Source organism: Scyliorhinus torazame, unplaced genomic scaffold (assembly GCF_047496885.1).
Source record: "Scyliorhinus torazame isolate Kashiwa2021f unplaced genomic scaffold, sScyTor2.1 scaffold_466, whole genome shotgun sequence".
Lineage (NCBI taxonomy): Eukaryota > Metazoa > Chordata > Chondrichthyes > Carcharhiniformes > Scyliorhinidae > Scyliorhinus > Scyliorhinus torazame.
Window position 1 is genome coordinate 35,361 of NW_027308193.1, and position 24,224 is coordinate 59,584.

Genomic DNA, 24,224 nt, shown 5'->3' on the forward strand with positions numbered 1-24,224 from the left:
AAGTGCCGGTCTCCGTCTCGTTACACGCTGCCCGATCCAGTGCCTCGTTCAAATGGTGTCCGGCCTGCGGCAAAACGAGTCCGACGCCCTCCTTCGCCAGGGTCTTCGGTGGATTCCTTGGACTTTGGGGGGAGGGATGTTATAACCTGCCTGCTTACCATTGGCTGGGGACTAATGACAATCCCACAATCCTGTGTGCGTATGAGCTTCCCCAGTGAGGGGGGCGGAGAAACCATGATCAGACTCCCTGCATAAATAAAGCTGGCCAGTTGGGAACCAGCCAGGGAGGTTTAGCACAGGGTGAAATCGCTGGCTTTCAAAGCAGACCAAGGCAGGCCAGCAGCACGATTCAATTCCCGTACCAGCCACCCCGAATAGGTGCCGGGATGTGGCGACTAGGGGCTTTTCACAGTAACTTCATTGAAGCCTACTTGTGACAATAAGCGATTTTCATTTCATTTCAGAAGTGCGCAGCAAGGGAAGTTGCTGCTGCTGTTATCTATATATGTTATTGTAAATAAATGTTATTTCTTTGTATCCTTAAAACTCGTGCTGGATTCTTCGTGGCCCTCACAAAAGCCACCATTCACCCGCGACTCTCTTCCCTTTTATGTGCCTGTAGAAGTTTCTGCTATTCTTTTGATACTTTGCATTAGTTTTCTTCTGTAATTTACCGTAGCTCTTTTCATGACATTATTAGTCTCCCTTTGGATATGTTTGAACGTTTCCCAATCTTTCAGTTTGCCAGTGACCTTTGCAATATGATAACTTCGTCTTTGTCTTTATAATGTCCTGTACATCCTTATTTAGCCATGGATGTTTTTACCCTTTTTCCCATCTTGCTTCCTCACTGGGATATATTTTAGTTGTGAGGAATTGAAATGAAAAAATGAAATGAAAATCGCTTGTTGTCACAAGTAGGCTTCAAATGAAGTTACTGTGTGTTAAAGGTGAAAATATTCACTCGAAGGCCTTTGGATGAGTAAAGAAGCAGTTTATTATATCAGAGTTCTGGGAAAAAGGCCTGAGGCTCCGCATCCTTTAGACAGCACTCTTTCTAACTTGAGCTAAATGGTTACTAGTTTGTAATCGACAGCCTTTTCCTGTTGTTGCTAATTCTTCAGCTCGTGGCTAGCTGGGCCGAGCAGGGATATCTTAAGGCATTCAGACCTTGGGCAAAAGTTTGTTAATACTCCATTGTCTCTGAGTATGCACCTGGCGGTGGATCTCGGGGGTGGATCTGGGGGGGGGGGTGGATCCCAGGGAGGGGAGTGGATCCGGGTGGGGTGGATCCCGGGTGGAGTGGATCCCGGGGTGGGGAGTGGACCCGGGTGCGATGGATCTGGGGGAGTCGATCCCGGGGTTGGTGGGAAATGGATCCCGGGTGTGAGTGGATCCCGGGGGAGTTTATCCCGGTGTGAATGGGAGTGGATCCTGGGGATCCCGGGTGTGAGTGGATCCCGGGTGTGTGTGGATCCCTGGGGAGTGGATCCCGGGGGAGGGGGTCCCGGGTGTGAGTGGATCCCGGGGGAAAGGATCCCGGTGTGAATGGGAGTGGATCCCGAGGGGAGGGGGTCCCGGGTGTGAGTGGATCCCGAGGGGAGGGGGTCCCGGGTGTGAGTGGATCCCGGGGGAGAGGATCCCGGGGGAGGGGGTCCCGGGTGTGAGTGGATCCCGGGGGAGAGGATCCCGGTGTGAATGGGAGTGGATCCCGAGGGGAGAGGATCCCTGAGGAGTGGATCCCGGGGGAGGGGGTCCCGGGTGTGAGTGGATCCCGGGGGAGGGGGTCCCGGGTGTGAGTGGATCCCGGGGGAGGGGGTCCCGGGTGTGAGTGGATCCCGGGGGAGATGATCCCGGTGTGAATGGGAGTGGATCCCGAGGGGAGAGGATCCCTGAGGAGTGGATCCCGGGGGAGAGGGTCCCGGGTGTGAGTGGATCCCGGGGGAGAGGATCCCGGTGTGAATGGGAGTGGATCCCGAGGGGAGAGGATCCCTGAGGAGTGGATCCCGGGGGAGAGGGTCCCGGGTGTGAGTGGATCCCGGGGGAGAGGATCCCGGTGTGAATGGGAGTGGATCCCGAGGGGAGAGGATCCCTGAGTGGATCCCGGGGGAGGGAATCCCGGGTGTGAGTGGATCCCGGGGGAGAGGATCCCGGGGGGAGGGTCCCGGGTGTGAGTGGATCCCGGGGGAGAGGATCCCGGTGTGAATGGGAGTGGATCCCGAGGGGAGATGATCCCTGAGTGGATCCCGGGGGAGGGAATCCCGGGTGTGTGTGGATCCCGGGGGAGTGGATCCCGGTGTGAATGGGAGTGGATCCCGAGGGGAGAGGATCCCTGATGAGTGGATCCCGGTGTGAATGGGAGTGGATCCCGAGGGGAGAGGATCCCTGAGGAGTGGACCCCGGTGTGAATGGGAGTGGATCCCGAGGGGAGAGGATCCCGGGGGAGGGGGTCCCGGGGGAGAGGATCCCGGGGGAGGGGGTCCCGGGTGTGAGTGGATCCCGGGGGAGAGGATCCCGGTGTGAATGGGAGTGGATCCCGAGGGGAGAGGATCCCTGATGAGTGGATCCCGGGGGAGGGGGTCCCGGGTGTGAGTGGATCCCGGGGGAGGGGGTCCCGGGTGTGAGTGGATCCCGGGGGAGGGGGTCCCGGGTGTGAGTGGATCCCGGGGGAGAGGATCCCGGTGTGAATGGGAGTGGATCCCGAGGGGAGAGGATCCCTGAGGAGTGGATCCCGGGGGAGAGGGTCCCGGGTGTGAGTGGATCCCGGGGGAGAGGATCCCGGTGTGAATGGGAGTGGATCCCTGAGGAGTGGATCCCGGGGGAGAGGGTCCCGGTGTGAATGGGAGTGGATCCCGAGGGGAGAGGATCCCTGAGTGGATCCCGGGGGAGGGAATCCCGGGTGTGAGTGGATCCCGGGGGAGTGGATCCCGGTGTGAATGGGAGTGGATCCCGAGGGGAGATGATCCCTGAGTGGATCCCGGGGGAGGGGGTCCCGGGTGTGAGTGGATCCCGGGGGAGGGGGTCCCGGGTGTGAGTGGATCCCGGGGGAGGGGGTCCCGGGTTTGCAGCGGCGGTGAGATGGCGCCGCGCATGCGCAGTTGCGCGGTCCGGGCGGGCGGGGCCGGTCTCATTGCGCAGGCGCGGAGTCTCTGAAAGTTTCCCGACTTCGGGGTGAATCGCTGCAGCGGAGCCGGTAACCGGGGCAACCGGGGGGAGGAGGGGGCAACCGGGGGGAGGAGGGGGTAACCGGGGGTAACCGGGGGGGGTGGGAGAGGAGGGGAGAGGAGGGGGTAACCGGGGCAACCGGGGGGGAGGGAGAGGAGGGGGTAACCGGGGCAACCGGGGGGGGGGGGAGAGGAGGGGGTAACCGAGGGGGGGGGGGGGGAGAGGAGGGGGTAACCGAGGGGGGGGGGGGGGAGAGTAGGGGGTAACCGGGGGGGGGAGAGGAGGGGGTAACCGGGGGGGGGAGAGGAGGGGGGCAACCGGGGCAACCGGGGGGGGGGGGGGGGAGAGGAGGGGGTAAACGGGGCAACCGGGGGGGGGGAGAGAGGAGTGGGTAACCGGGGGGGGGGAGAGGAGGAGGGGGCAACCGGGGCAACGGAGGGGGATAGGAGGGGGGGGTAACCAGGGCGGGAGGAGGAGGAGGAGGAGGTATCCGGGGGGAGGTGGTAACTGGGGCGGAGGAGGGGGTAACCGGGGGGGGGGAGGAGGAAGGGGTAACCGGGGGGGGGGGAGAGGAGGGGGTAACCGGGGGAGAGGAGGGGGTAACAGGGGGGAGGGGAGGAGGAGGGGGTAACGGGGGAGGAGGGGGTAACGGGGGAGGAGGGGGTAACCGGGGGGGGGGGGGAGGAAGGCGTAACCGGGGGGGGGAGAGGAGGGGGTAACAGGGGGGAGGGGAGGAGGAGGGGGTAACGGGGGGGGGGAGGAAGGGGTAACGGAGGGGGGGGGGAGGAAGGGGTAACCGGGGGGGGGAGGAAGGGGTAACGGAGGCGGGGGAGGAAGGGGTAACCGGGGGGGGGAGGAGGAGGAGGGGGTAACGTGGGGGGAGGAGGGGGTAACCGGGGGGGGAGGAGGAGGAGGTAACCGGGGGGGGGGAGGAGGAGGAGGAGGGGGGAACGGGGGGGGGGGGAGAGGGGGGAGGGAGGGGGCGGGAGGGGGGGAGGGAGGGGGGCGGGAGGGGGGGAGGGGGGGGAGGGAGGGAGGGGGAGGGGGAGGGGGAGGCGGGGGGGGAGGGAGGGAGGGGGGAGGGAGGGAGGGGGAGGGGGGAGGCGGGGGGGGGGAGGGAGGGAGGGAGGGGGCGGGGGGGGAGGCGGGGGGGAGGAGGGGGTAACCGGGGGGGGGAGGAGGGGGTAACGGGGGGGGAGGGAGGAGGGGGTAACGGGGGGGGGAGGGAGGAGGGGGTAACGGGGGGGGAGGAGGGGGAACCGGGGGGTGGGTGGAGGAGGAGGAGAGGGGGTAACTGGGGCAACAGGGGGAGGAGCTGGTAACTGGGTGGAAGGGACGGTAACCAGTGCATCCAGGGGAGAGGTGGCAATGGGGTGGTAACTGGGCCAACCGGGGACGAGCCGGGAACCCAGGGCAGGGGTTATGGTATGGTACCCAGGTGCAATGGGGATGGGGTGATAACCTGGGGCGATGGGGATGGGTTGGTAACCCGGGGTGATGGGGTGGGGGAATCGGTGGGCGTGGGGCACTGGGCCATTGTAAATCGGAACTAGGAGCATGGAGTAGGTAATGCGGCCCCTCGAGCCTGCTCCACCATTCAATAAGATCATGGTTGATGTGTTTGTGTTGAATTGTACATCTTCACCTACCCCCAATAACCTTTGATCCGCATGCCTAACAAGAATCTATCTTCCTCTGCCTTAAAAGTATTCAATGATGGGCAGCATGGTGGTACAGTGGCTAGCACTGCTGGCTCATGGCACTGAGGACCCAGGTTCGATCCCGGTCCCGGGTCACTGTTAGTGTGAAGTTTGCACATTCTCCCCAGGCCCGGATGGGTCTCACCCTCACAACACAAAAGATGTGCAGAGTAGGTGAATCAGCCACGCTAAATTTCCCCTTCATTGGAAAAAAAGAATTGGGTTCTCTAAATTTATAAAATTTATCATTGATTTCTCTTTCACCGACTCCTGCATTCCAAAGTCGCACAATTCTCTGATAGAAAGCAACTCTCCCACATGATCTTAAAAGCGCGACCCCTAATTTTAAACAATGCCCCAGAGTCCTGGACTCGCCCACAAGAGGAAACATCCTTTCCACATCCACCTTGTCAAGAATATTCAGGATCTTATAAACGTCAATCACATCACCCCTCACTCTTCTAAACTCCAGTGGATGCAATCCCAGACTGTCCAAACATACCTCATAAGACAACCTGCTCATTCCAGCTATCAATCTAGTAAACCTCTTCAGAACCGTCTCAAACACAGTTCCATCCTTCCTCAAATAAGGAGACCAAACCTGTGCAAACCTGTGTATTCCAGATGTAGTATCACCACTGCCCTGTTTCACTGAACATAACATCGTACTTAATGTTTGACTCTTCCGTAATAAAGGATAGCATTCCATTAGCCTTAATTACTTGTGACGTACTAACTTTTTGTGACCTGTGCACGAGAACACCGAGACCCCTCTGCCCCTCAGCCCCGAGACCGAGACCCCTCTGCCCCTCAGCCCCGAGACCGAGACCCCTCTGCCTCTCAGTCCCGAGACCGAGACTCCTCTGCCCCTCAGTCCCGAGACCGAGACTCCTCTGCCTCTCAGTCCCGAGACCCCTCAGTCCCGAGACCCCTCAGTCCCGAGACCCCTCATTCCCGAGACCCCTCAGTCCCGAGACCCCTCAGTCCCGAGACCCCTCAGTCCCGAGACCCCTCAGTCCCGAGACCCCTCAGTCCCGAGACCCCTCAGTCCCGAGACCCCTCAGTCCCGAGACCCCTCAGTCCCGAGACCCCTCAGTCCCGAGACCCCTCAGTCCCGAGACCCCTCAGTCCCGAGACCCCTCAGTCCCGAGACCCCTCAGTCCCGAGACCCCTCAGTCCCGAGACCCCTCAGTCCCGAGACCCCTCAGTCCCGAGACCCCTCAGTCCCGAGACCCCTCAGTCCCGAGACCCCTCAGTCCCGAGACCCCTCAGTCCCGAGACCGAGACCCCGAGGCCCCTCAGTCCCGAGGCCCCTCAGTCCCGAGGCCCCTCAGTCCCGAGGCCCCTCAGTCCCGAGGCCCCTCAGTCCCGAGACCCCTCAGTCCCGAGACCCCTCAGTCCCGAGACCGAGACCCCTCTGCCCCTCAGTCCCGAGACCGAGACCCCTCTGCCCCTCAGTCCCGAGACCCCTCTGCCCCTCAGTCCTGAAACCGAGACCCATCTGCACTTCTGAATTCTCTCCATTTAAGTGATACTCTGCTTTTTTATTCTTCCTGCCAGAGTGAACAACTTCACATTTTCCCATCTGCCAGATTTGTGCCCACTCTGTCCTCATCACAACAAACTTTCCGATCTATCTTTGCATCTACAAGTTTAGCTACCTTGCATTTGCTCCTCCTCCCGTAGGGGGTATGTTACCCCCTACGTGACCACGAGCTTTTACTTTCTGCAATGACCTTTGATGCAGCACCTTGTCAAATGCTTTCTGGAAATCCAAATACAGTACATCTACAGGCTGCCCTTTATCCACAGTGCGTGTTGTAATGTTTATGAATATTTTCCAGACAGAACCCAATAGATTTCTAGATATTAAATATATCAAGGGATATGGGGATAGTGGCATTGAGATGGACCGTCAGCCATGATTTATCTGAATGGTGGAGCAGGTTCAAGGGGCTGAATGGCCTGCTCCTATTTTCTATGTTCACTGACTGAGGCCTTTGTATTTTTGACATTAAATTTAAATTGGTATTTAATTTCTGCAAAGTGGCTATAATTCAAAAACAGTGCATTAAACCACACCTTTTTATTCTTTTAATGCATTTATTGCCCATCCCTAATTGCCCTTGAGAAGGAGGTGATGATTTACCCTCTTCAACCACTGCAGCTCGTGTGTCAGTACACCCACAGTGCTGCTTGGAGTGAACTGTCAGATCTGCTGCTTGGAATGTGCTGCCTGAGGGTGTGGTGGAGGCAGGTTCAATTGAGGCATTCAAAAGGAAATTGGATTATTATCTGAAAAGGAAGGTGCCAGGTCACAGCGAGAAGCGAGGAATGATACTAAGTGAATTGCTCATTCAGAGAGCCAGTGCAGACACCATGGGCGGGATTCTCTGATCCTGAGGCTAAGTGTTGATGCCGTTGTCAACGAAGTTGCGTTTCATGACGGTGTCAACTTGCCCCCAGGAGCAGCGATTCTGATCCCTACAGGGGCCAGCATGGCACTGGAGCAACACGGAGGCCTGGAGGTGCACCAGCTGCCGATACTGGCACCAGATGGGTGGCGCGGGTCTGCGCATGCACGGTGCGACTGGCGCCAATGCGCGCATGCACAGTTCAACCAGCGCGATTCCGCGCATGCGTGGTGGCTCCCTTCTCCGCGCCAGCCCTGATGCAACATGGCGTAGGGCTATGGGCCAGTGCAGTGCAAAAGAGGCCCGAGAGACTGGCCCGCCGATTGGTAGGCCCCGATCGCGGGTCAGGCCACAGCGGAGGCCCCCGCCGGGATCGGACCCCCCTACCCCCCCCAGGCCGCCCCTGGATGGATGCACACCGAGGTCCCACGTGGATGGCGCCGGCGGGACTCAGATGTTTTTTTATGGCCGGGCGGACAATCGGCATCGGGGCCGCATTGAGCAGCTCCGACCGGCGCTAATGGCCCCGATTCTCCGCTCTCTGGGGAATTGATGGACCGGCGTCGCGCGATTCGCGCCCGCCGATTCTCCGGCACGGCCTGGGCTGAGAGAATCCCGCCCCATGGTTGAGTGGCCCCCTTCTGTGCTGGGACAGTTTGGTGATTCTCCCTTCCTAACGCAGGACGTTCCAGGATATTGAGTCAGTGACAGTGAAGGAATGTCGCTAAAGTTCAAAAGCAGGTTGGTGGAAGGAAGTCTTTACAATGCACGTAGACAAGCAGAGTATGATTTGAACAAGTCAGTGTGGTTTTATGAAAGCGAAATCCTGTTTGACAAATGTATTCGAGGTTTTTGAGGATATATCTCGTAGGGTAGATAGTAAACGTTGTATATGTAGTTTTCAATAAGGAGTGTTGCTCGCTTTGGTTAGCTCTGAATATGGCGGTCAATATGGTCGCCTTCCTTAATTCTAATTACGTTTGCTCTAGGGTCGTCAGGTATATTTCGATACCGCCACAAGGTTCAAAACCCAATATTGATCAAAGACTCGATACACCAGTTAATTCACAGTCAATGCTTATTTATTTACACACACAATTAAATATGCTCATGCACGAAACTCTACAGACTAAACTATCACTACTGCTAAAACCTATACTTAGCTTCGGGTGCCCACTCAGTCAGAGGAACAATGGCCGTTGTTCGGATCTGAGGCTGCTGGAGTCGAACTGGTACGGGGGAACAGCTAAGGTCGTCTGCCTGGTAGCGAGCGTTGACCTTGGACTTGTTTCTGGTGCAGCTGTTGGGCAGGTCTCTCCTCGGTGAGAGCCGGGTCCAAGAGCGCGATTCTCTCTTGGGGGATCCTTCTTATACCCAAAGGGGCTTCACGTTCTTTTGGGCGGGCCTTGAACTTGGCCCCAATCAATTGGGCCGTTTCTCGACCATTCCTATTGATTTCCTCCAATAAAGGGGTGGGCGCCCTGATGGCTGGGCGTGTCCTAGGTGACCATTGGCCTGCTTTGTTTCGGTCTCCTCTGGCGCCGGGGTGTCTGCCTTAGTATCGGTTACTCAAATATTACTCTTTTGTTCCCGGAGATGGGCCATTAGTATGCTAATGGGCCTACAGTTTTGGTCTTGTGTGGGAGGTGCGGCTCCAATATACAGACAATCTCTGAACCTGCTTGTTTTCTCAGCATTGTCCATTTTCCCTGCAATCTTTGCAAAGTGTCCATTTTGTAATCAGGAACTGGCCATCCCAGATTGCTACAGGAGCCACACAAAACATTAATAGGTTGGATGGAAGATTGGTTAATTGACAGAAAGCAGAGATTAAAAAAAAAATTTAGAGTACCCAATTCATTTTTTCCAATTAAGGGGCAATTTAGCTTGATCAATCCACCTACCCTGCACATCTCTGGGCTGTGGGGGCGAAACCCTCGCAAACACAGGGAGAATGTGCAAACTCCACACGGACAGTGACCCAGAGCCAGGATCGAACCTGGGACCTCGGCGCTGTGAGGCAGCAGTGCTAACCCACTGCGCCACCGTGCTGCCCCAACAGAAAGCAGAGATTCGGGATGGATGGACATTTTCAAGTTCTTTCATGTGAGCAGTCAAGCCTTGCAGTGCATCCCTAAATGCCCTTGTATGGAGTGGTTGCTAGGTCATTTCACAGGGCAGTTAAGAGTCACCTATGAATCAGAGCTAGGTGGGAATGCAATCTTTGGGGAGAACACAAAGAGGCAGCAAGACATATAGCAGGTTAGGTTAGTGGACAACAAGGTGGCAGATGGAGTATAACGGGGAAGTGCGTGGGTATTCAACTTGGCTGTAAGAATAGAAAAGCAGAATATTTTCCAAAGCTGTAAAACTTGTTAATGTTGACGTTCGGAGGAACTTGGTACAAGGAATACAAAGTTAGCATGCGGGTACAGCAAGCAATTATGAAGACAAATGGTATGCAAGGCGGTTGGATTACAGATATAAAAAAATCTTGCGACATTGGTGAGTTGACACCTGGAATACTGTGCGCAATTTTGTTCTGCTAATTGAGTGCCACAGTTGCACAGTGGTTAGCACTGCTGCCTCACAGCGCCAGTGACCCAGGTTCGATTACCGGCTTGGGTCACTGTCTGTGCGGAGTCTGCACGTTCTCCCCGTGTCTGCGTGGGTTTCCTCCGGGTGCTCCGGTTTCCTCCCACAGCCCAAAGATGTGCAGGTTAGGTGGACTGGCCATACTAAATTGCCCTTTTGTGTCCAAAAGGTTAGGTGGGGTTACGGGGATAGGGTGGAGGCGTGGGCTTAAGTAGGGTGCTCTTTCCAAGGGCTGGTGCAGAATCGATGGGCCGAATGGCCTCCTTTTGAACTGAATTCTGATTGAAGGAGGAATATACTTGCAATGGAGACAGTCCAAAGGGATGCGAGGTTGAGTAAATTGTGTCTATATTCTCTGGTGTTTAAGGAGAATGCAAGGAAACTAAAATAGGGATGATTGTTATGCTTCCATATGAGAAAGATGATAGGAATGCAGCATCAGAAATTTGGTCAGATCAGATGAGATCATTTGCTGTACTTCCTTTGAGAGTTGAACGTACTGATTCTCGACGGGCAAAGTCTGTTACAAGTGCCAGACACAAAGTTGTCCCTTGCTGGTGGTGCAGGATGATTTCTGCTGAGGTCCTGGAATGACTGGTGCTTTGGGACTTCTGAAACCACATGTCAGCGCGGTGGTGAGTTCTTGCCCACAGCTGGAGTCACCATTTGCATCAATTGTCAGTTTCCCACTTGTCCTGATTGATGTTGAGGTTTTCATGTCTTTTTGAACAGCATCCTTGGGGTGCCCGCCTGGTATTGTGGCACAGGCGACCTCCTCGTTTAACATAGCCTTGGGGATGCAGCCATCACAGGCGACCTCCCCGTTTAACATACCCTTAGGGATTCAGCCATCACAGGCGACCTTCCTATTTAACATTGTTGCTCGTTTTAGCCTTAGTTTACTTATTCTTATTCTGTCACCTTTGCTCATGAGTCGCCAGGTATCTTTCTGATACCGCCACGTGGTTCAAGTCCAAGTAATGATTAATAATGCAGCACACCGCTTAGTAAGAGTTAAATCAACGCTCATTTATTATATACAGCAATTAATACTTATACAATAATCCTACTTCTAGACTACTACCTACCACTAAAAGGCCAATACTTAACTTTTGGAAATGGCCCACCAGGTCAGGGAAACGAATGGTCTTTCGAATTGGTTCTGAGCCTGCGGGATTCAAAAGCTGGTACAAGTCGATAGTCAGGAGTGCCTATCTGGTAGCGATCGCTGGAGTAAAACTTACGGTTTCTTGTAGAAGGGTCTTGAAGGTTGCGAGCAGGAAAAGAAGGGTCGAGTTGAACTTGGCCCCTATTCTTATGGTCCCCAGGGGCTTCCCGCCTCTCGGGGCGGACCTCGTACCTGGTTCCAAGTGATTGGACTTGGTCCCAATCACTTGGTTCGATATGCTCCAATACTGGAGCGATTCCTTGATCGGGGGGTGGTCGTTTACCTTTCTTTGTGTCAGCCCCTGCTGGCGCCGAAAGGTCTGGGTTGGCTTTCAATTGCTAATTTGTGTTCCCGGGGATGGCTGATTAATATGCAGAAGGCTGGGGTGTTGTGATGTTGATGGCTGCAGGTATCGGTCTGGGCTGACTTCCCCAGAGGCGAATACACTGTTTTTCGTGCAGCTGTCCGTTTGAGTCCTGTTGGCTGATTTTCCCATCAGCCTCTTCCGTTCGCCATTTTAAATCGGGGTTTGACTATTCTAATCGGGAGTCAGCCATTTTACATGGCTACAACATACCCTTGGGGATGCAGCCATCTTCCGTCCTGTAAACGAGCTCAAACCAGTGATGCAATCTTTGCTCAGTCCACACGAGCATTCCAGGGTGGCTTCATTTGTGACTTTGATTTTCCTGTGGTGCCGGGGATGCATCATAGACACCGGAGATGGGAATTATTCAGCTCTTTTAGAATCATAGAATCATAGAATTTACAGTGCAAACGTGGGTGGATATTTTGGCTGACTAGCCTGGGCACGATTTGGAGACATAGACTAGCCAAGTGTCTGCATCTTGCTCTTGACTATATAGAGTGAATCCCTGTACCCAGAGCCCACCTGGTTGGGGCAGTTGCTGGAAGGTAATTGTTTAAAGAGATCACGAACCACCCATCGAACTCCATTATAGTGCCTTTGACTCTCACAAACCAGACCAACCATGCGGTGGGTGGTATTTGATCCATAGTTGAGACCTGATTGATGGACACTAGGATGCACCCACATGCCAGTGGGCCTGTATATCGCATCTCTGGGGCTAAGATTCCACCAGGATCACCAGTAATTCCTCCGGGCGTTGGGTGTCTAGTTGCTGTCAGGAGGCATTACAAGGTATCTGAGGATGTAGGGACTGTGTACAGACAGGGGAGACTAAGGCACTCACTTTCCTCTTTGCTGTCAGGTAGACAGCGGTAAGTGGATCATACAGCGTAACGTCTAACATCACCCTGTGGCTAAAGCACTGACACACTCCGAATACCAATAATTTCTCCATTCTCTGCCTGCTCAGTGGGCACCTGTCTCTGGAGGGGGGGCTTGAACCTCACAGAATCATTGAATTTTCAGTGCAGAAGGAGGCCATTCAGCCCATCGAGTCTGCATCGGCTCAACTCAAACCATGAAAATTTGTCCTTAATTTTAAAAACCACTTGGTCCATTTGCGTTATCAGAGTCACCTCGATTTGGTTGGCGTGTGAACGATCAGGTTGCCAATGTGGGTGGGACGAATTAGTGACAAAATGATTTAATCTGCAGTCTGCTCGCCCAGTCCGCCAGCATTGCGCTGAGATGCGGATATTCCTGCGGTATCGAGGAGTAATCGAGGTGTTTAAGATGATTAAAGGATTTGACAGGGCGATAGAGAGAAACTATTTTCTCTGGTGGGGGCGGACCCAGAACAAGAGGGGCATAATCTTCAAATGGGGGCGAGGCTATTCGGGGGCAGATGAGGAACTACCTCCACACACAAACGGCTGTGGAAATCTGGAACGGTCTCCCCCAAAACCTTGTGGAAGCTGGGGCTCAATTGAAGTTTTCAGTTGTGAGATTGATAAGATTTTTCAGACAAAGTTTTCAGGGTATAAGAGAAAGGTAGTGAGATGGAGTTAAGATGCAAGTCAGCCTTAATCTAACAGAAAAGCAGAACAGACTAAAAGAGCTCAATGACCTCCTATGGCTGTAACTTTGCCTGATTTTACTTTGTTTTTCCAAATTTCAAATTCATTCCATCTTTAAATGAGAAACACAACATAATTCAGCCACTTCGACATTTTTCTTTTGGAGTGAACTTGAACTCACAAAATAATCCCATGTTTCAATAATAGAACTGTGACTTTCTTCCATTATAAAAACAGTATAGGTTTCAGGTAGGGCATTTGGTGATTGCATTCTTGAGCGGTGTGAGGTTTTGTCTGATTTTAATGTGTGAGGGAGTATTCAGCAAGATGCGGAGTCCTGTCGCGTTTTGGAGGCTCGAAAGAGGGGGGCAGGGAGGGGGAATGCTTTTCACCTTTCGAGTGGTCTGACAGAGAGCCAGCACTAAACTCATCATCCTGCCTGACCGTCACAAGGGAGCATTGGGGAGTCAGAAAGGGGCAAACTGTTCATCAGGCCAGCAAACTACCAGCACAATCTCCTTGCAGTGCCGTACAATCACCGCTTCACCCAGTACAATCACCGCTTCACCCAGTACAATCACCGCTTCACCCAGTACAATCACTGCTTCACCCAGCACAATCACCGCTTCACCCAGCACAATCACCGCTTCACCCAGTACAATCACCGCTTCACCCAGTACAATCACCGCTTCACCCAGTACAATCACCGCTTCACCCAGTACAATCACCGCTTCACCCAGTACAATCACCGCTTCACCCAGTACAATCACCGCTTCACCCAGCACAATCACCGCTTCACCCAGCACAATCACCGCTTCACCCAGTACAATCACTGCTTCACCCAGTACAATCACTGCTTCACCCAGTACAATCACTGCTTCACCCAGTACAATCACCGCTTCACCCAGTACAATCACCGCTTCACCCAGTACAATCACCGCTTCACCCAGTACAATCACCGCTTCACCCAGTACAATCACCGCTTCACCCAGCACAATCACCGCTTCACCCAGCACAATCACCGCTTCACCCAGCACAATCACCGCTTCACCCAGCACAATCACCGCTTCACCCAGCACAATCACCGCTTCACCCAGTACAATCACCGCTTCACCCAGTACAATCACCGCTTCACCCAGTACAATCACCGCTTCACCCAGTACAATCACCGCTTCACCCAGTACAATCACCGCTTCACCCAGCACAATCACCGCTTCACCCAGCACAATCACCGCTTCACCCAGCACAATCACCGCTTCACCCAGTACAATCACCGCTTCACCCAGTACAATCACCGCTTCACCCAGTACAATCACCGCTTCACCCAGTACAATCACTGCTTCACCCAGTACAACACTGCTTCACCCAGTACAATCACTGCTTCACCCAGTACAATCACCGCTTCACCCAGTACAATCACCGCTTCACCCAGCACAATCACCACTTCACCCAGCACAATCACCGCTTCACCCAGCACAATCACCGCTTCACCCAGCACAATCACCGCTTCACCCAGTACAATCACCGCTTCACCCAGCACAATCACCGCTTCACCCAGCACAATCACCGCTTCACCCAGCACAATCACCGCTTCACCCAGTACAATCACCGCTTCACCCAGTACAATCACCGCTTCACCCAGCACAATCACCGCTTCACCCAGCACAATCACCGCTTCACCCAGCACAATCACCGCTTCACCCAGCACAATCACCGCTTCACCCAGCACAATCACCGCTTCACCCAGTACACTCACCGCTACGACTCCAGACCCACAGCAATGGGGGGCACGCTTAAAAAGAATGTCCTTTGCAATGCACTCAGTGAGGAGTGGGGAATAAATGCTGGCCCAGCCAGCAAAGCCCACATCCCATGAATGAATAAAAAAACACAAGCAACAGCAAAAAACTGGGCTTGCTGGAAATCTGAAATAAAAACAGGAAATGTTGGATAAACTCAGCAGGTCTGGCACCATCTGCAGAGAGAGAGAAACAATTGAAAAATGAAATGAAATAAATCGCTTATTGTCACGAGTAGGCTTCAATGAAGTTACTGTGAAAAGCCCCTAGTCGCCACATTCCGGCGCCTGTTCGGGGAGGCTGGTGTGGGAATTGAACCGTGCTGCTGGCCTGCCTTAGTCTGCTTTCAAAGCCAGCAATTTAGCCCTGTGCTAAACAGCCCCTAATTACTCAAAATTAAAGTTTTGAGTCCGTATGAACCGTTCTAAAGGAGAGTCATCGGGATTCTAAACGTTAACTCTGAAGGGGGAGAGGAATAGCTGATTGGTTACCTGGGTAAAGTTCACGTGGGCCAGCAGCTGTGTAATATGGATTGTGTTGGCCTTTGTATCTGAACGCTGCCTGTTTCCTTTCAGATCGTGTTGTTGGTGAGATTGGACTCTCGATCGGAGCTGGTGGATGTCTGTGCCCAGTTTGAGGAACACATTCAGATTGTCTTCTCCTGGTATTTAACGGAAGCAGAGTTGGAGCAGCTGGGACAAGAAGAAGGGGATGGATGACATCTTTACCCAGTGCAGAGAGGGCAATGCCGTGGCAGTGCGGCTCTGGCTCGACAACACGGAGAATGACCTGAACCAGGGGTGAGTGAGTGTCAGCTCGTGGGCAGCCAGACCCCCCCCCCTCTCTGACTGTCTGAGCCGCTTTCACCCCGTCTTACTGGGGTTATTAAACAGTGAAGTGGGGGAGGATGTGGTTCTGAGTGGAGCTGAAGTGAACAGCTGGGCACTGCAGTAAAGTGTCTGTGTAACATGCCCAACGTGTACAGAGCTCTGCCAGCGGGGCAGGAAGCCAAGGTTTCGGTGCCTTGTTAGAAAGGAGGACATGCCTTTCGAATGCAGGATGTCGGAGTGTCTTCCAGCCAGTCAAGTATGTTTGAAGTGTTCTCTCTGTTGTGATGTTGGAAATTCAGCAGCCAATGTGCACACAGCAAGATCCCACAAACAGCAACGTGATAATGACCAGGTCACCTTGTTTTCGAGATTGGTTTGGGGACGATTACAACCGGGATATCCGATAGTGCCATGGGGTTGTTTGGATTTGTTGTTTGACGTGTCACCGATGGTTATGTTGAAACGATTTGAAGAAATTATTTATTATCCGATGAGATATGGACTCTACACCAGTGCGGTGTTTAGGCTTGGGTGTAACATGAGTGGATGAGGCAAATAGTGTGGATGCAGTTAAGGGCTGGGGGCTCGATTAATATAAGGGAGAAAGGAACAGACATGTATGCTGATGGAGTGAGATAAACCGTGCGGAATGAGACTCTGCTACACATTCCGGCAAAACCCAGTTACACTTGGTGTAACTCTGTATCGTTTCTACTGTTAGGGCGGCTCAGTGGTTAGCACTGCTGCCTCACAGCTCCAGGATCCCGGGTTCAATTCCAGCCTCGGGTGACTGTGTGGAGTCTGCACGTTCTCCCCGTGTGTACGTGGGTTTCCTCCGGGTGCTCCGGTTTCCCCCCTCAGTCCAAAGATGTGCAGGTCAGGTGGATTGGCCATGATAAATTGCCCCTTAGGGTCCAAAGGTGAAGTGGGGTAATGGGGATAGGATGGAGTTGCGGACTTAATTAGAGTGCTCTTTCCAAGGGCCGGTGCAGACTCGATGGGCCGAATGGCCTCCTTCTGCACTGTAGGGATTCTATGATTCTAAAAATAGTTTATATTATGCGAAATTAATTTAATCAACCTGTGATTACACTTTGAAAGTTTGAATGTTGTGCTGAGAAGGACTGGCTTGTAGATTTTGAGGGTTGGAGAGTATTTCATCTGTAAACGCAGTAACAGTACCATCAAATACTGCTGTTTTTCTGGCATGCTGGTAAATGTTTGGTATGCACATGTACTTCCTAAAGTAAGGACTGTCGGAAATTCCATGGAGAGGGAACATGTGGAATGTGATAGGATACCGTGAGGAATGAGTGGCACAGGACATTGTGTGTTTTAGACAGTCTGATCAGAGATTTGTGCCCAGCACACGGCAGTGTGACTGGGCTGAGATTGCCCACTTCAGGAGAGGCATGGATAGGGTGAATGCACTCAGTCTTTCTCCCAGGTTTGGGGAATGGAAAACTAGAGGGCACAGGTTTAAGTTAAGAGGGGAAAGAATTAATGGGAACCCGAGGAGCAACTTTTTTTACACAGTGGATGGTAGGTGTGGAATGAGCTGCCGGAGGATTGAGGCAGGGACATTGACAACATTTAAAAGGCATTTGGACAGATACATGGAGAGGAAAGGTTTAGAGGGATATGGGCCAAATGATAGTACCAGGGCGGCATGGTAGCACAGTGGTTAGCACTGTTGCTTCACAGCGCCAGGGTCCCGGGTTCGATTCCCGGCTTAGGTCACTGTCTGTGCGGAGCCTGCACGTTCTACCCGTGTCTGCGTGGGTTTCCTCCGGGTGCTCCGGTTTCCTCCCACAAGTCCCGAAAGACGTGCTGTTAGGTGAATTGGACATTCTGAATTCTCCCTCAGTGTACCCGAACAGGCGCCGGAATGTGGCGACTAGGGGCTTTTCACAGTAACTTCATTGCAGTAAGCCTACTTGTGACACTAATAAAGATTATTATTATTATTATAAATGCAGGCAAATGGGGTTGGCTTAGATGGGCTTTTTGGGTGGCGTGGACCAGTTTGGTCCCAAGGGCCTGTGTCTCTGTGCCGTAGATTCTATGATTTGATTTGCCATTTTAGCAATGCATAAACGAGCGTTTAATCTCACCGACATAAACTTGGTCAAAATGCCAGGTCACAAAGTATACTGGATAATTTCAGTGTCGGAGAGCCAAATGGACTCTCTGTTTCTCTCTCTCTGCAGATGCTGCCAGACCTGCTGAGTTTATCCAGCATTTCCTGCTTCTATTTCAGGTTTCCAGCATTTTGCTTTTTTTTTACTGGATCATTTCTCATTAGCATCCTGTTGAAGAAACAGAATCATAGAATCCCTCCAGGGTGGCAGAAAGCCATTCTGCCCATTGAGTCTGCGCCGACCCTCCGAAAGAGCACACTGTGCAGATCCACTCCTCCGCCCACACCGCAACCCATGGACACTATTTTATAAAAAAATTTAAGTACCCACTTATTTATTTCCAATTAGGGGTAATTTAGCGTGGCCAATCCACCTACCCTGCACATCTTTGGGTTGTGGGGGCGAAACCCACGCAAACACGGGGAGAATGTGCAAACTCCACACGGACAGTGATCCAGAGCCGGGATCGAACCTGGGACCTCGGTGCCGCGAGTGCTAACCATTGCGCCACCGTGCCGTAAAAACAGAAAATGCTGGATAAGCTCAGTAGGTTTGAGCACTTCTGTGGAAAGAGAAACAGCGTTAACTTTTCCAGTCCAATATGACTCTTCAGCAGAAAGGTTCTTTGGTTTCTGACGATGAGTCATTTGGACTTGGGATAAAATTCCTGGTGTCCCAGTCTTTGTGCAATTGCCTTGATTCTGTCTCCAGTTAATCGATTTGACACTTCCTGTCTCAGGTTCTGGTTTCTTCACTCCTACCATTTGCCCTGTCTCCTTTCCCCACTGCCATCTCCGTCTGCTTGATTTCCTTTCTGAAACTTTCCTGCTCTTCCATCTTCCAGCCACTTAGTTCCTGTCTTTTGGGATTTCCTCCTCAAATTTTTATCTGCTGCGTTGAATACATATCCATGGACTGCTTTCAGTATCTCCACCGCCCAACTATCTCCCATCCTTCTTGGTGCCTGAAGTCCCGACAGAAAATGCTGCTTTCTAACAGGAGCACTGTGCACATCCATGTCTGGCTCCTAATACCTGAACACATTCCCTTTTGGGAGCTGGAACTTCTCTTACAACTCGTCTAGACCGGCCAACCTACCCTCCAGAAACATGTCTCGAAACCTCTCCAGCTCCTCCCTTTCCCAGGCCGTAAACAATAAATCTAAGCCAGACAATACAAACCTATGATTCCTGCAAATTGGAGCCAGCAGCGACACGGAGCCAGGTTTAAAATGCTGCCTAAACTGATTCCAGACCCTCAAAGTGGCTCTCACCACCGGGCTTGGAGAGAACCTTGCAGGGAAAACGGGAGTGGCGCAGTGACCAGGCCCCTCGGACTTCGCCCAATGCACAAAACCTCCTCCATCCGCACCCATGTAGAGTCCGGATCCTTGAACCATCCCCTGCACCGTATCAACATTTGCGTCCAGTAATAATTAATAATTAGGGAATGCCAACTTCATCCCAGTCGATCCCTTTGCAAAAGGTCAGTGGAAGAGTTTCACTTGAGGTGGCGGGGATCTGGTTACCGTCAAACGCGAGGGGTCTCACCAGCCCAAACAAAAGTAGATCACCCTGCAAAAGATAGACTTGTCCAATCTAGGATTCAAAACACTCCCTCAGAACTGACCTTCAGACAATGCGGCACTCCCTCAGAACTGACCTTCAGACAGTGTGGCACTCCCTCAGTACTGACCCTCTGACAGTGCGGCACTCCCTCAGTACTGACCCTCTGACAGTGCGGCACTCCCTCAGTACTGACCCTCTGACAGTGCGGCACTCCCTCAGTACTGACCCTCTGACAGTGCAGCACTCCCTCAGTACTGACCCTCTGACAGTGCGGCACTCCCTCAGTACTGACCCTCTGACAGTGCGGCACTCCCTCAGTACTGACCCTCTGACAGTGCGGCACTCCCTCAGTACTGACCCTCTGACAGTGCAGCACTCCCTCAGTACTGACCCTCTGACAGTGCGGCACTCCCTCAGTACTGACCCTCTGACAGTGCAGCACTCCCTCAGTACTGACCCTCTGACAGTGCCGCTATCTCGAGGACTATATTCCTAATAGTGCAGCTTTTCCTTAGTAATGTACTGTGAGTGTTGGCCTGGCAAGGCTTAGGATTGGGTGGAATCCCTAGCTTTAGTAAAGTGTGTCACATTGGACCATGTCCAATACATACAACAGAATGCATGCCCACAGGGAAAGCAAGAAGAAATGTGCAAAACTGTGCCAGCAGCAGCTTTTAGCCGTGTGGGTTGGCATCAAAAGCTTTTAAAATACATCCAATTTCAGTTTTGACTTGCAGACAGCTGTGCCCCCTGATCTGCTCATTTACTCTCCCTGGAATGTCTGCATGGCTATTCTGGAATACCCTAAAGGAAGTTGGTAACGGTGTTGATTCCGATCTCTCAAATCCGCACTTCCGCATATTTCTGCAATTCGGTCATTTTATTTCAGTTGAGCTTGGAGTTGTGCCCAAAGCCGGAAGGATTCTGCCTGCATTCCTTCTGCTCGCTTTCTGTGGTGTCAGACAGACGGGATTGAAGAGGGATTGGTGACTGTGAGCGGTGTGTTAGATTGAGAGGAAACCGGGTGGAAATGGCAACACTGCATTTAGCACAAGATGTTTAACTTGCGTATACTGTATCTGCCCTGGGAGAGCTTGGCGGGGTCAGTGTAACAGGAGCATTTTTTCTGTGTCTAACCCCGTGTTGTACCCGGGATCAATAGTGAACCTTCTCTGAACTGCCTCCAATGCCAGCATATCTTTGCTTCGATAAGGGGACCAAACCTGTTCACAGTATTCTAGATGTGGTCCAACCAGTGTTGTGTATAATGAAGAACAGGAGGGGTGCAACAGAATTGTGGCTTTTTTTACTGGACCAGTAATTCGAAAAACTCGAGTTCAAATCTCACCGAGGGTAGTTTGAGAATTTGAATTAAATTTTAAAATATAAAATCTGGAAATATAAATCTGGAGTCAATAAAAGTGGCTGTTGCTAATTAATGTTGTTTGGGGAAGGAAGCCTATGAGCTGGTCTGAGCCTGGGTGTGAATCCACCCCCTCACCAGCCCAGTTCATTCTGCAGTGCGATGTGCAATGTTCACTCAGTCTCATTGAATTTATGACCAGTGATTCAACAGGAACGTCACCATCACACGCTACGATGGATGGGCAATAAGTCCTGGCCTTGCTAACGTCGCTCACAATCCCTGAACAATTAAAAAACATCCTGTCCCTCGTTATCTATTGACCGACTGCTGGAAATTTGCAATCTCAAAACACTTTTGGAAAACTTTGAATCGATGTCCCTGAATCCTCTCTCTTCCTGTTTCATCCCAAAGTTCTTGGGCTGAATTCTCAAAAAATGGAGCAATGTCGTTTCACTCTTGACTTTCCTCAGAAAGATCTACAGCTATTCTCCTACCTTGCAGGGGGCTGGTGAGGCCCCAGAATGCTTCTCGCAGCTTCAGCTGTGGATACGGGCCCCCCGCACGTCCGGTCGCAAGTCCGAGCACGCGCTCGGCCGCAGCCTGCAACCGCAGCGGCGCGCGACATGGCGGCCTCGGACCGCCGAGCGACATCAAAAATGCAGGACCCCCGAGATGGCGCACGCCCGCGGATCTGAGCCGCCCGATTGCTGTCCCGGCCCCTCATGAGGCCCCCCCCCCCCCAATGCTCGATCCCCCCGCCCCCCCACCAGGGAAGCCGTCGACTGAGTCCGCAGCCACCACCCAAAGTTCCCAACCCGCGATACGTGGTTGGAACCACGCCGCCGGGAACGTGGCCAGTTTTGCCCGGAGAATCGCTGGGGGGGCCTCTGTCAATGGCTCCCTAGCTGCGCCATGTAAATTGCGCGCGAGCGATTCTCTGGGGACCGGAGAAAGGCGGGAGCGGCGCCGGCTACGATTTCCATGTAAACAGGGATTCTCCGCTCTCGCGCTGAACGCGGTTTTGGCGTGGGGCTGCGGTAAATCCAGCCCCTTATTCTTGGTCTCACTTTCCAGATTCCTGACTGTCCCCAATGCCATAACTCCCTTTCCTATATCAGGAATGGTACAGAATTGTGCAAAGCTGTACTTCCCTGAGTGATGTGTGGAGGGGAGAGGGAAATGCTGCTCACTATTCTGTATAAAGGGGGATGGGTGGCACCGTGAGGCAGCAGTGCTAACCACTGCCCGGGTCCTCATCACCATGAGGCAGCAGTGCTAACCACTGCCCGGGTCCTCATCACCATGAGGCAGCAGTGCTAACCACTGCCTGGGTCTCGGCACCGTGCGGCAGCAGTGCTAACCACTGCCCGGGTTCTCGGCACCATGAGGCAGCAGTGCTAACCACTGCCCGGGTTCTCGGCACTGTGAGGCAGCAGTGCTAACCACTGCCCGGGTTCTCGGCACCGTGAGGCAGCAGTGCTAACCACTTCCCGGGTCCTCGGCACCGTGAGGCAGCAGTGCTAACCACTGCCCGGGTCCTCGGCACCGTGAGGCAACAGTGCTAACCAGTGCCCGGGTCCTTGGCACCGTGAGGCAACAGTGCTAACCTCTGCCCGGGTCTGGCACCGTGAGGCAACAGTGCTAACCACTGCCCGGGTCCTCATCACCATGAGGCAGCAGTGCTAACCACTGCCCGGGTCCTCGGCACCGTGAGGCAACAGTGCTAACCACTGCCCGGGTCCTCGGCACCGTGAGGCAACAGTGCTAACCACTGCCCGGGTCTGGCACCATGAGGCAGCAGTGCTAACCACTGCCCGGGTCCTCGGCACCGTGAGGCAACAGTGCTAACCACTGCCCGGGTCCTCGGCACCGTGAGGCAGCAGTGCTAACCACTGCCCGGGTCTGGCACCGTGAGGCAACAGTGCTAACCACTGCCCGGGTTCTCGGCACCGTGAGGCAATAGTGCTAACCACTGCCCGGGTCTGGCACCATGAGGCAGCAGTGCTAACCTCTGCCCGGGTCTGGCACCGTGAGGCAGCAGTGCTAACCTCTGCCCGGGTCCTCGGCACCGTGAGGCAGCAGTGCTAACCAGTGCCCGGGTCCTCGGCACCGTGAGGCAACAGTGCTAACCACTGCCCGGGCCCTCGGCACCGTGAGGCAGCAGTGCTAACCACTGCCCGGGCCCTCGGCACCGTGAGGCAACAGTGCTAACCACTGCCCGGGTTCTCGGCACCGTGAGGCAGCAGTGCTAACCACTGAGCCATCGTGCCACCTAATTTTGTGCATTCTAATCCGAGTATAATGTGAAAGATTGCCGTCTTTGTGAGCTGCTGCTGTTTATTCCAGACGAGAGTCTCTGGCTGGCTTCCTGCTGACTCACTCTCCGTTGTGTTACACCCCAAATCTTCTCCATTTAAGGATATTTGGAGTGCTTCCTGTGACGGCTTTTGCTTGGGTTAACCATGGGCCATCGGTGACAGAAACATCAAAATGCAAATTCACAGCAGCAGATGTGTCCCAAAGGTATGTAATCCCCTGCATAACATGTGCAACCTCACCACCGCCTCTCCCTCTGCTGCATTCCTCACCCCCTTTGCCCCGCACCCCTCCACAATTTCCCCCTTCGCAATAACACACCCTCCTGCTTCGTGGGCCTTATTCAATTTGAGAGACTGAGTCACAGCACCACTTGGCCCAAGGGTGAGAAGCAAAGGAAAGCTGACTGAAACAGCACTGACTGAGCGATCCCAGCCTGACTGCGAGCAATCCTGGCCTGACGCTGAGCGATCCCGGCTCCAAGCGACCCCGAGCGGACCTGGCTCCGAGTGATCCTGGCCTGGATCCGAGTGATCCTGGCCTGGATCCGAGTGATCCCGGCCTGGATCCGAGTGATCCCGGCCTGGCTCCGAGTGACCCCGGCCCCGAGCGTCCCCAGCCCCGAGCGGACCTGGCTCCGAGCGATCCCGGCCTGGTTCCGAGCGATCCTGGCCCGGCTCCGAGCGACCCCGGCCCCGAGCGACCCCGGCCCCGAGTGACCCCGGCCCCGAGCGTCCCCGGCCCCGAGCGTCCCCAGCCCCGAGCGTCCCTGGCTCCGAGCGATCCCGGCCTGGTTCCGAGCGATCCTGGCCCGGCTCCGAGCGACCCCGGCCCCGAGCGACCCCGGCCCCGAGCGACCCCGGCCCCGAGCGGCCCCGGCCCCGAGCGGCCCCGGCGCCGAGCGTCCCCGGCCCCGAGCGTCCCCGGCCCCGAGCGGCCCCGGCCCCGAGCGTCCCCGGCCCCGAGCGTCCCCGGCCCCGAGCGGACCTGGCCCCGAGCGTACCCGGCCCCGAGCGTACCCGGCCCCGAGCGTCCCCAGCCCCGAGCGTCCCCGGCTCCGAGCGTTCCCGGCCCGGCTCCGAGCGTTCCCGGCCCGGCTCCGAGCGACCCCGGCCCCGAGCGTCCCCGGCCCAGAGCGGACCTGGCCCCGAGCGACCCCGGCCCCGAGCGACCCCGGCCCCGAGCGGACCTGGCCCCGAGCGACCCCGGCCCCGA

The 24,224-nt window shown here is 54.3% G+C and overlaps 1 protein-coding gene across 1 annotated transcript in view; it reads left to right on the plus strand.

Moving 5' to 3' along the window:
* Positions 1-3,109: 3,109 nt before the first annotated feature.
* LOC140406314 (scaffold protein ILK-like) overlaps positions 3,110-24,224 on the plus strand; it is a 117,267-nt gene continuing 96,152 nt past the window's right edge. Inside the window, exons 1-2 of the mRNA XM_072494428.1 lie at positions 3,110-3,193; positions 15,364-15,588. Of these exons, the coding sequence (XP_072350529.1) occupies positions 15,500-15,588 (89 nt within the window). The 5' untranslated portion in view covers positions 3,110-3,193; positions 15,364-15,499. The remainder of the gene's footprint in view (positions 3,194-15,363; positions 15,589-24,224) is intronic.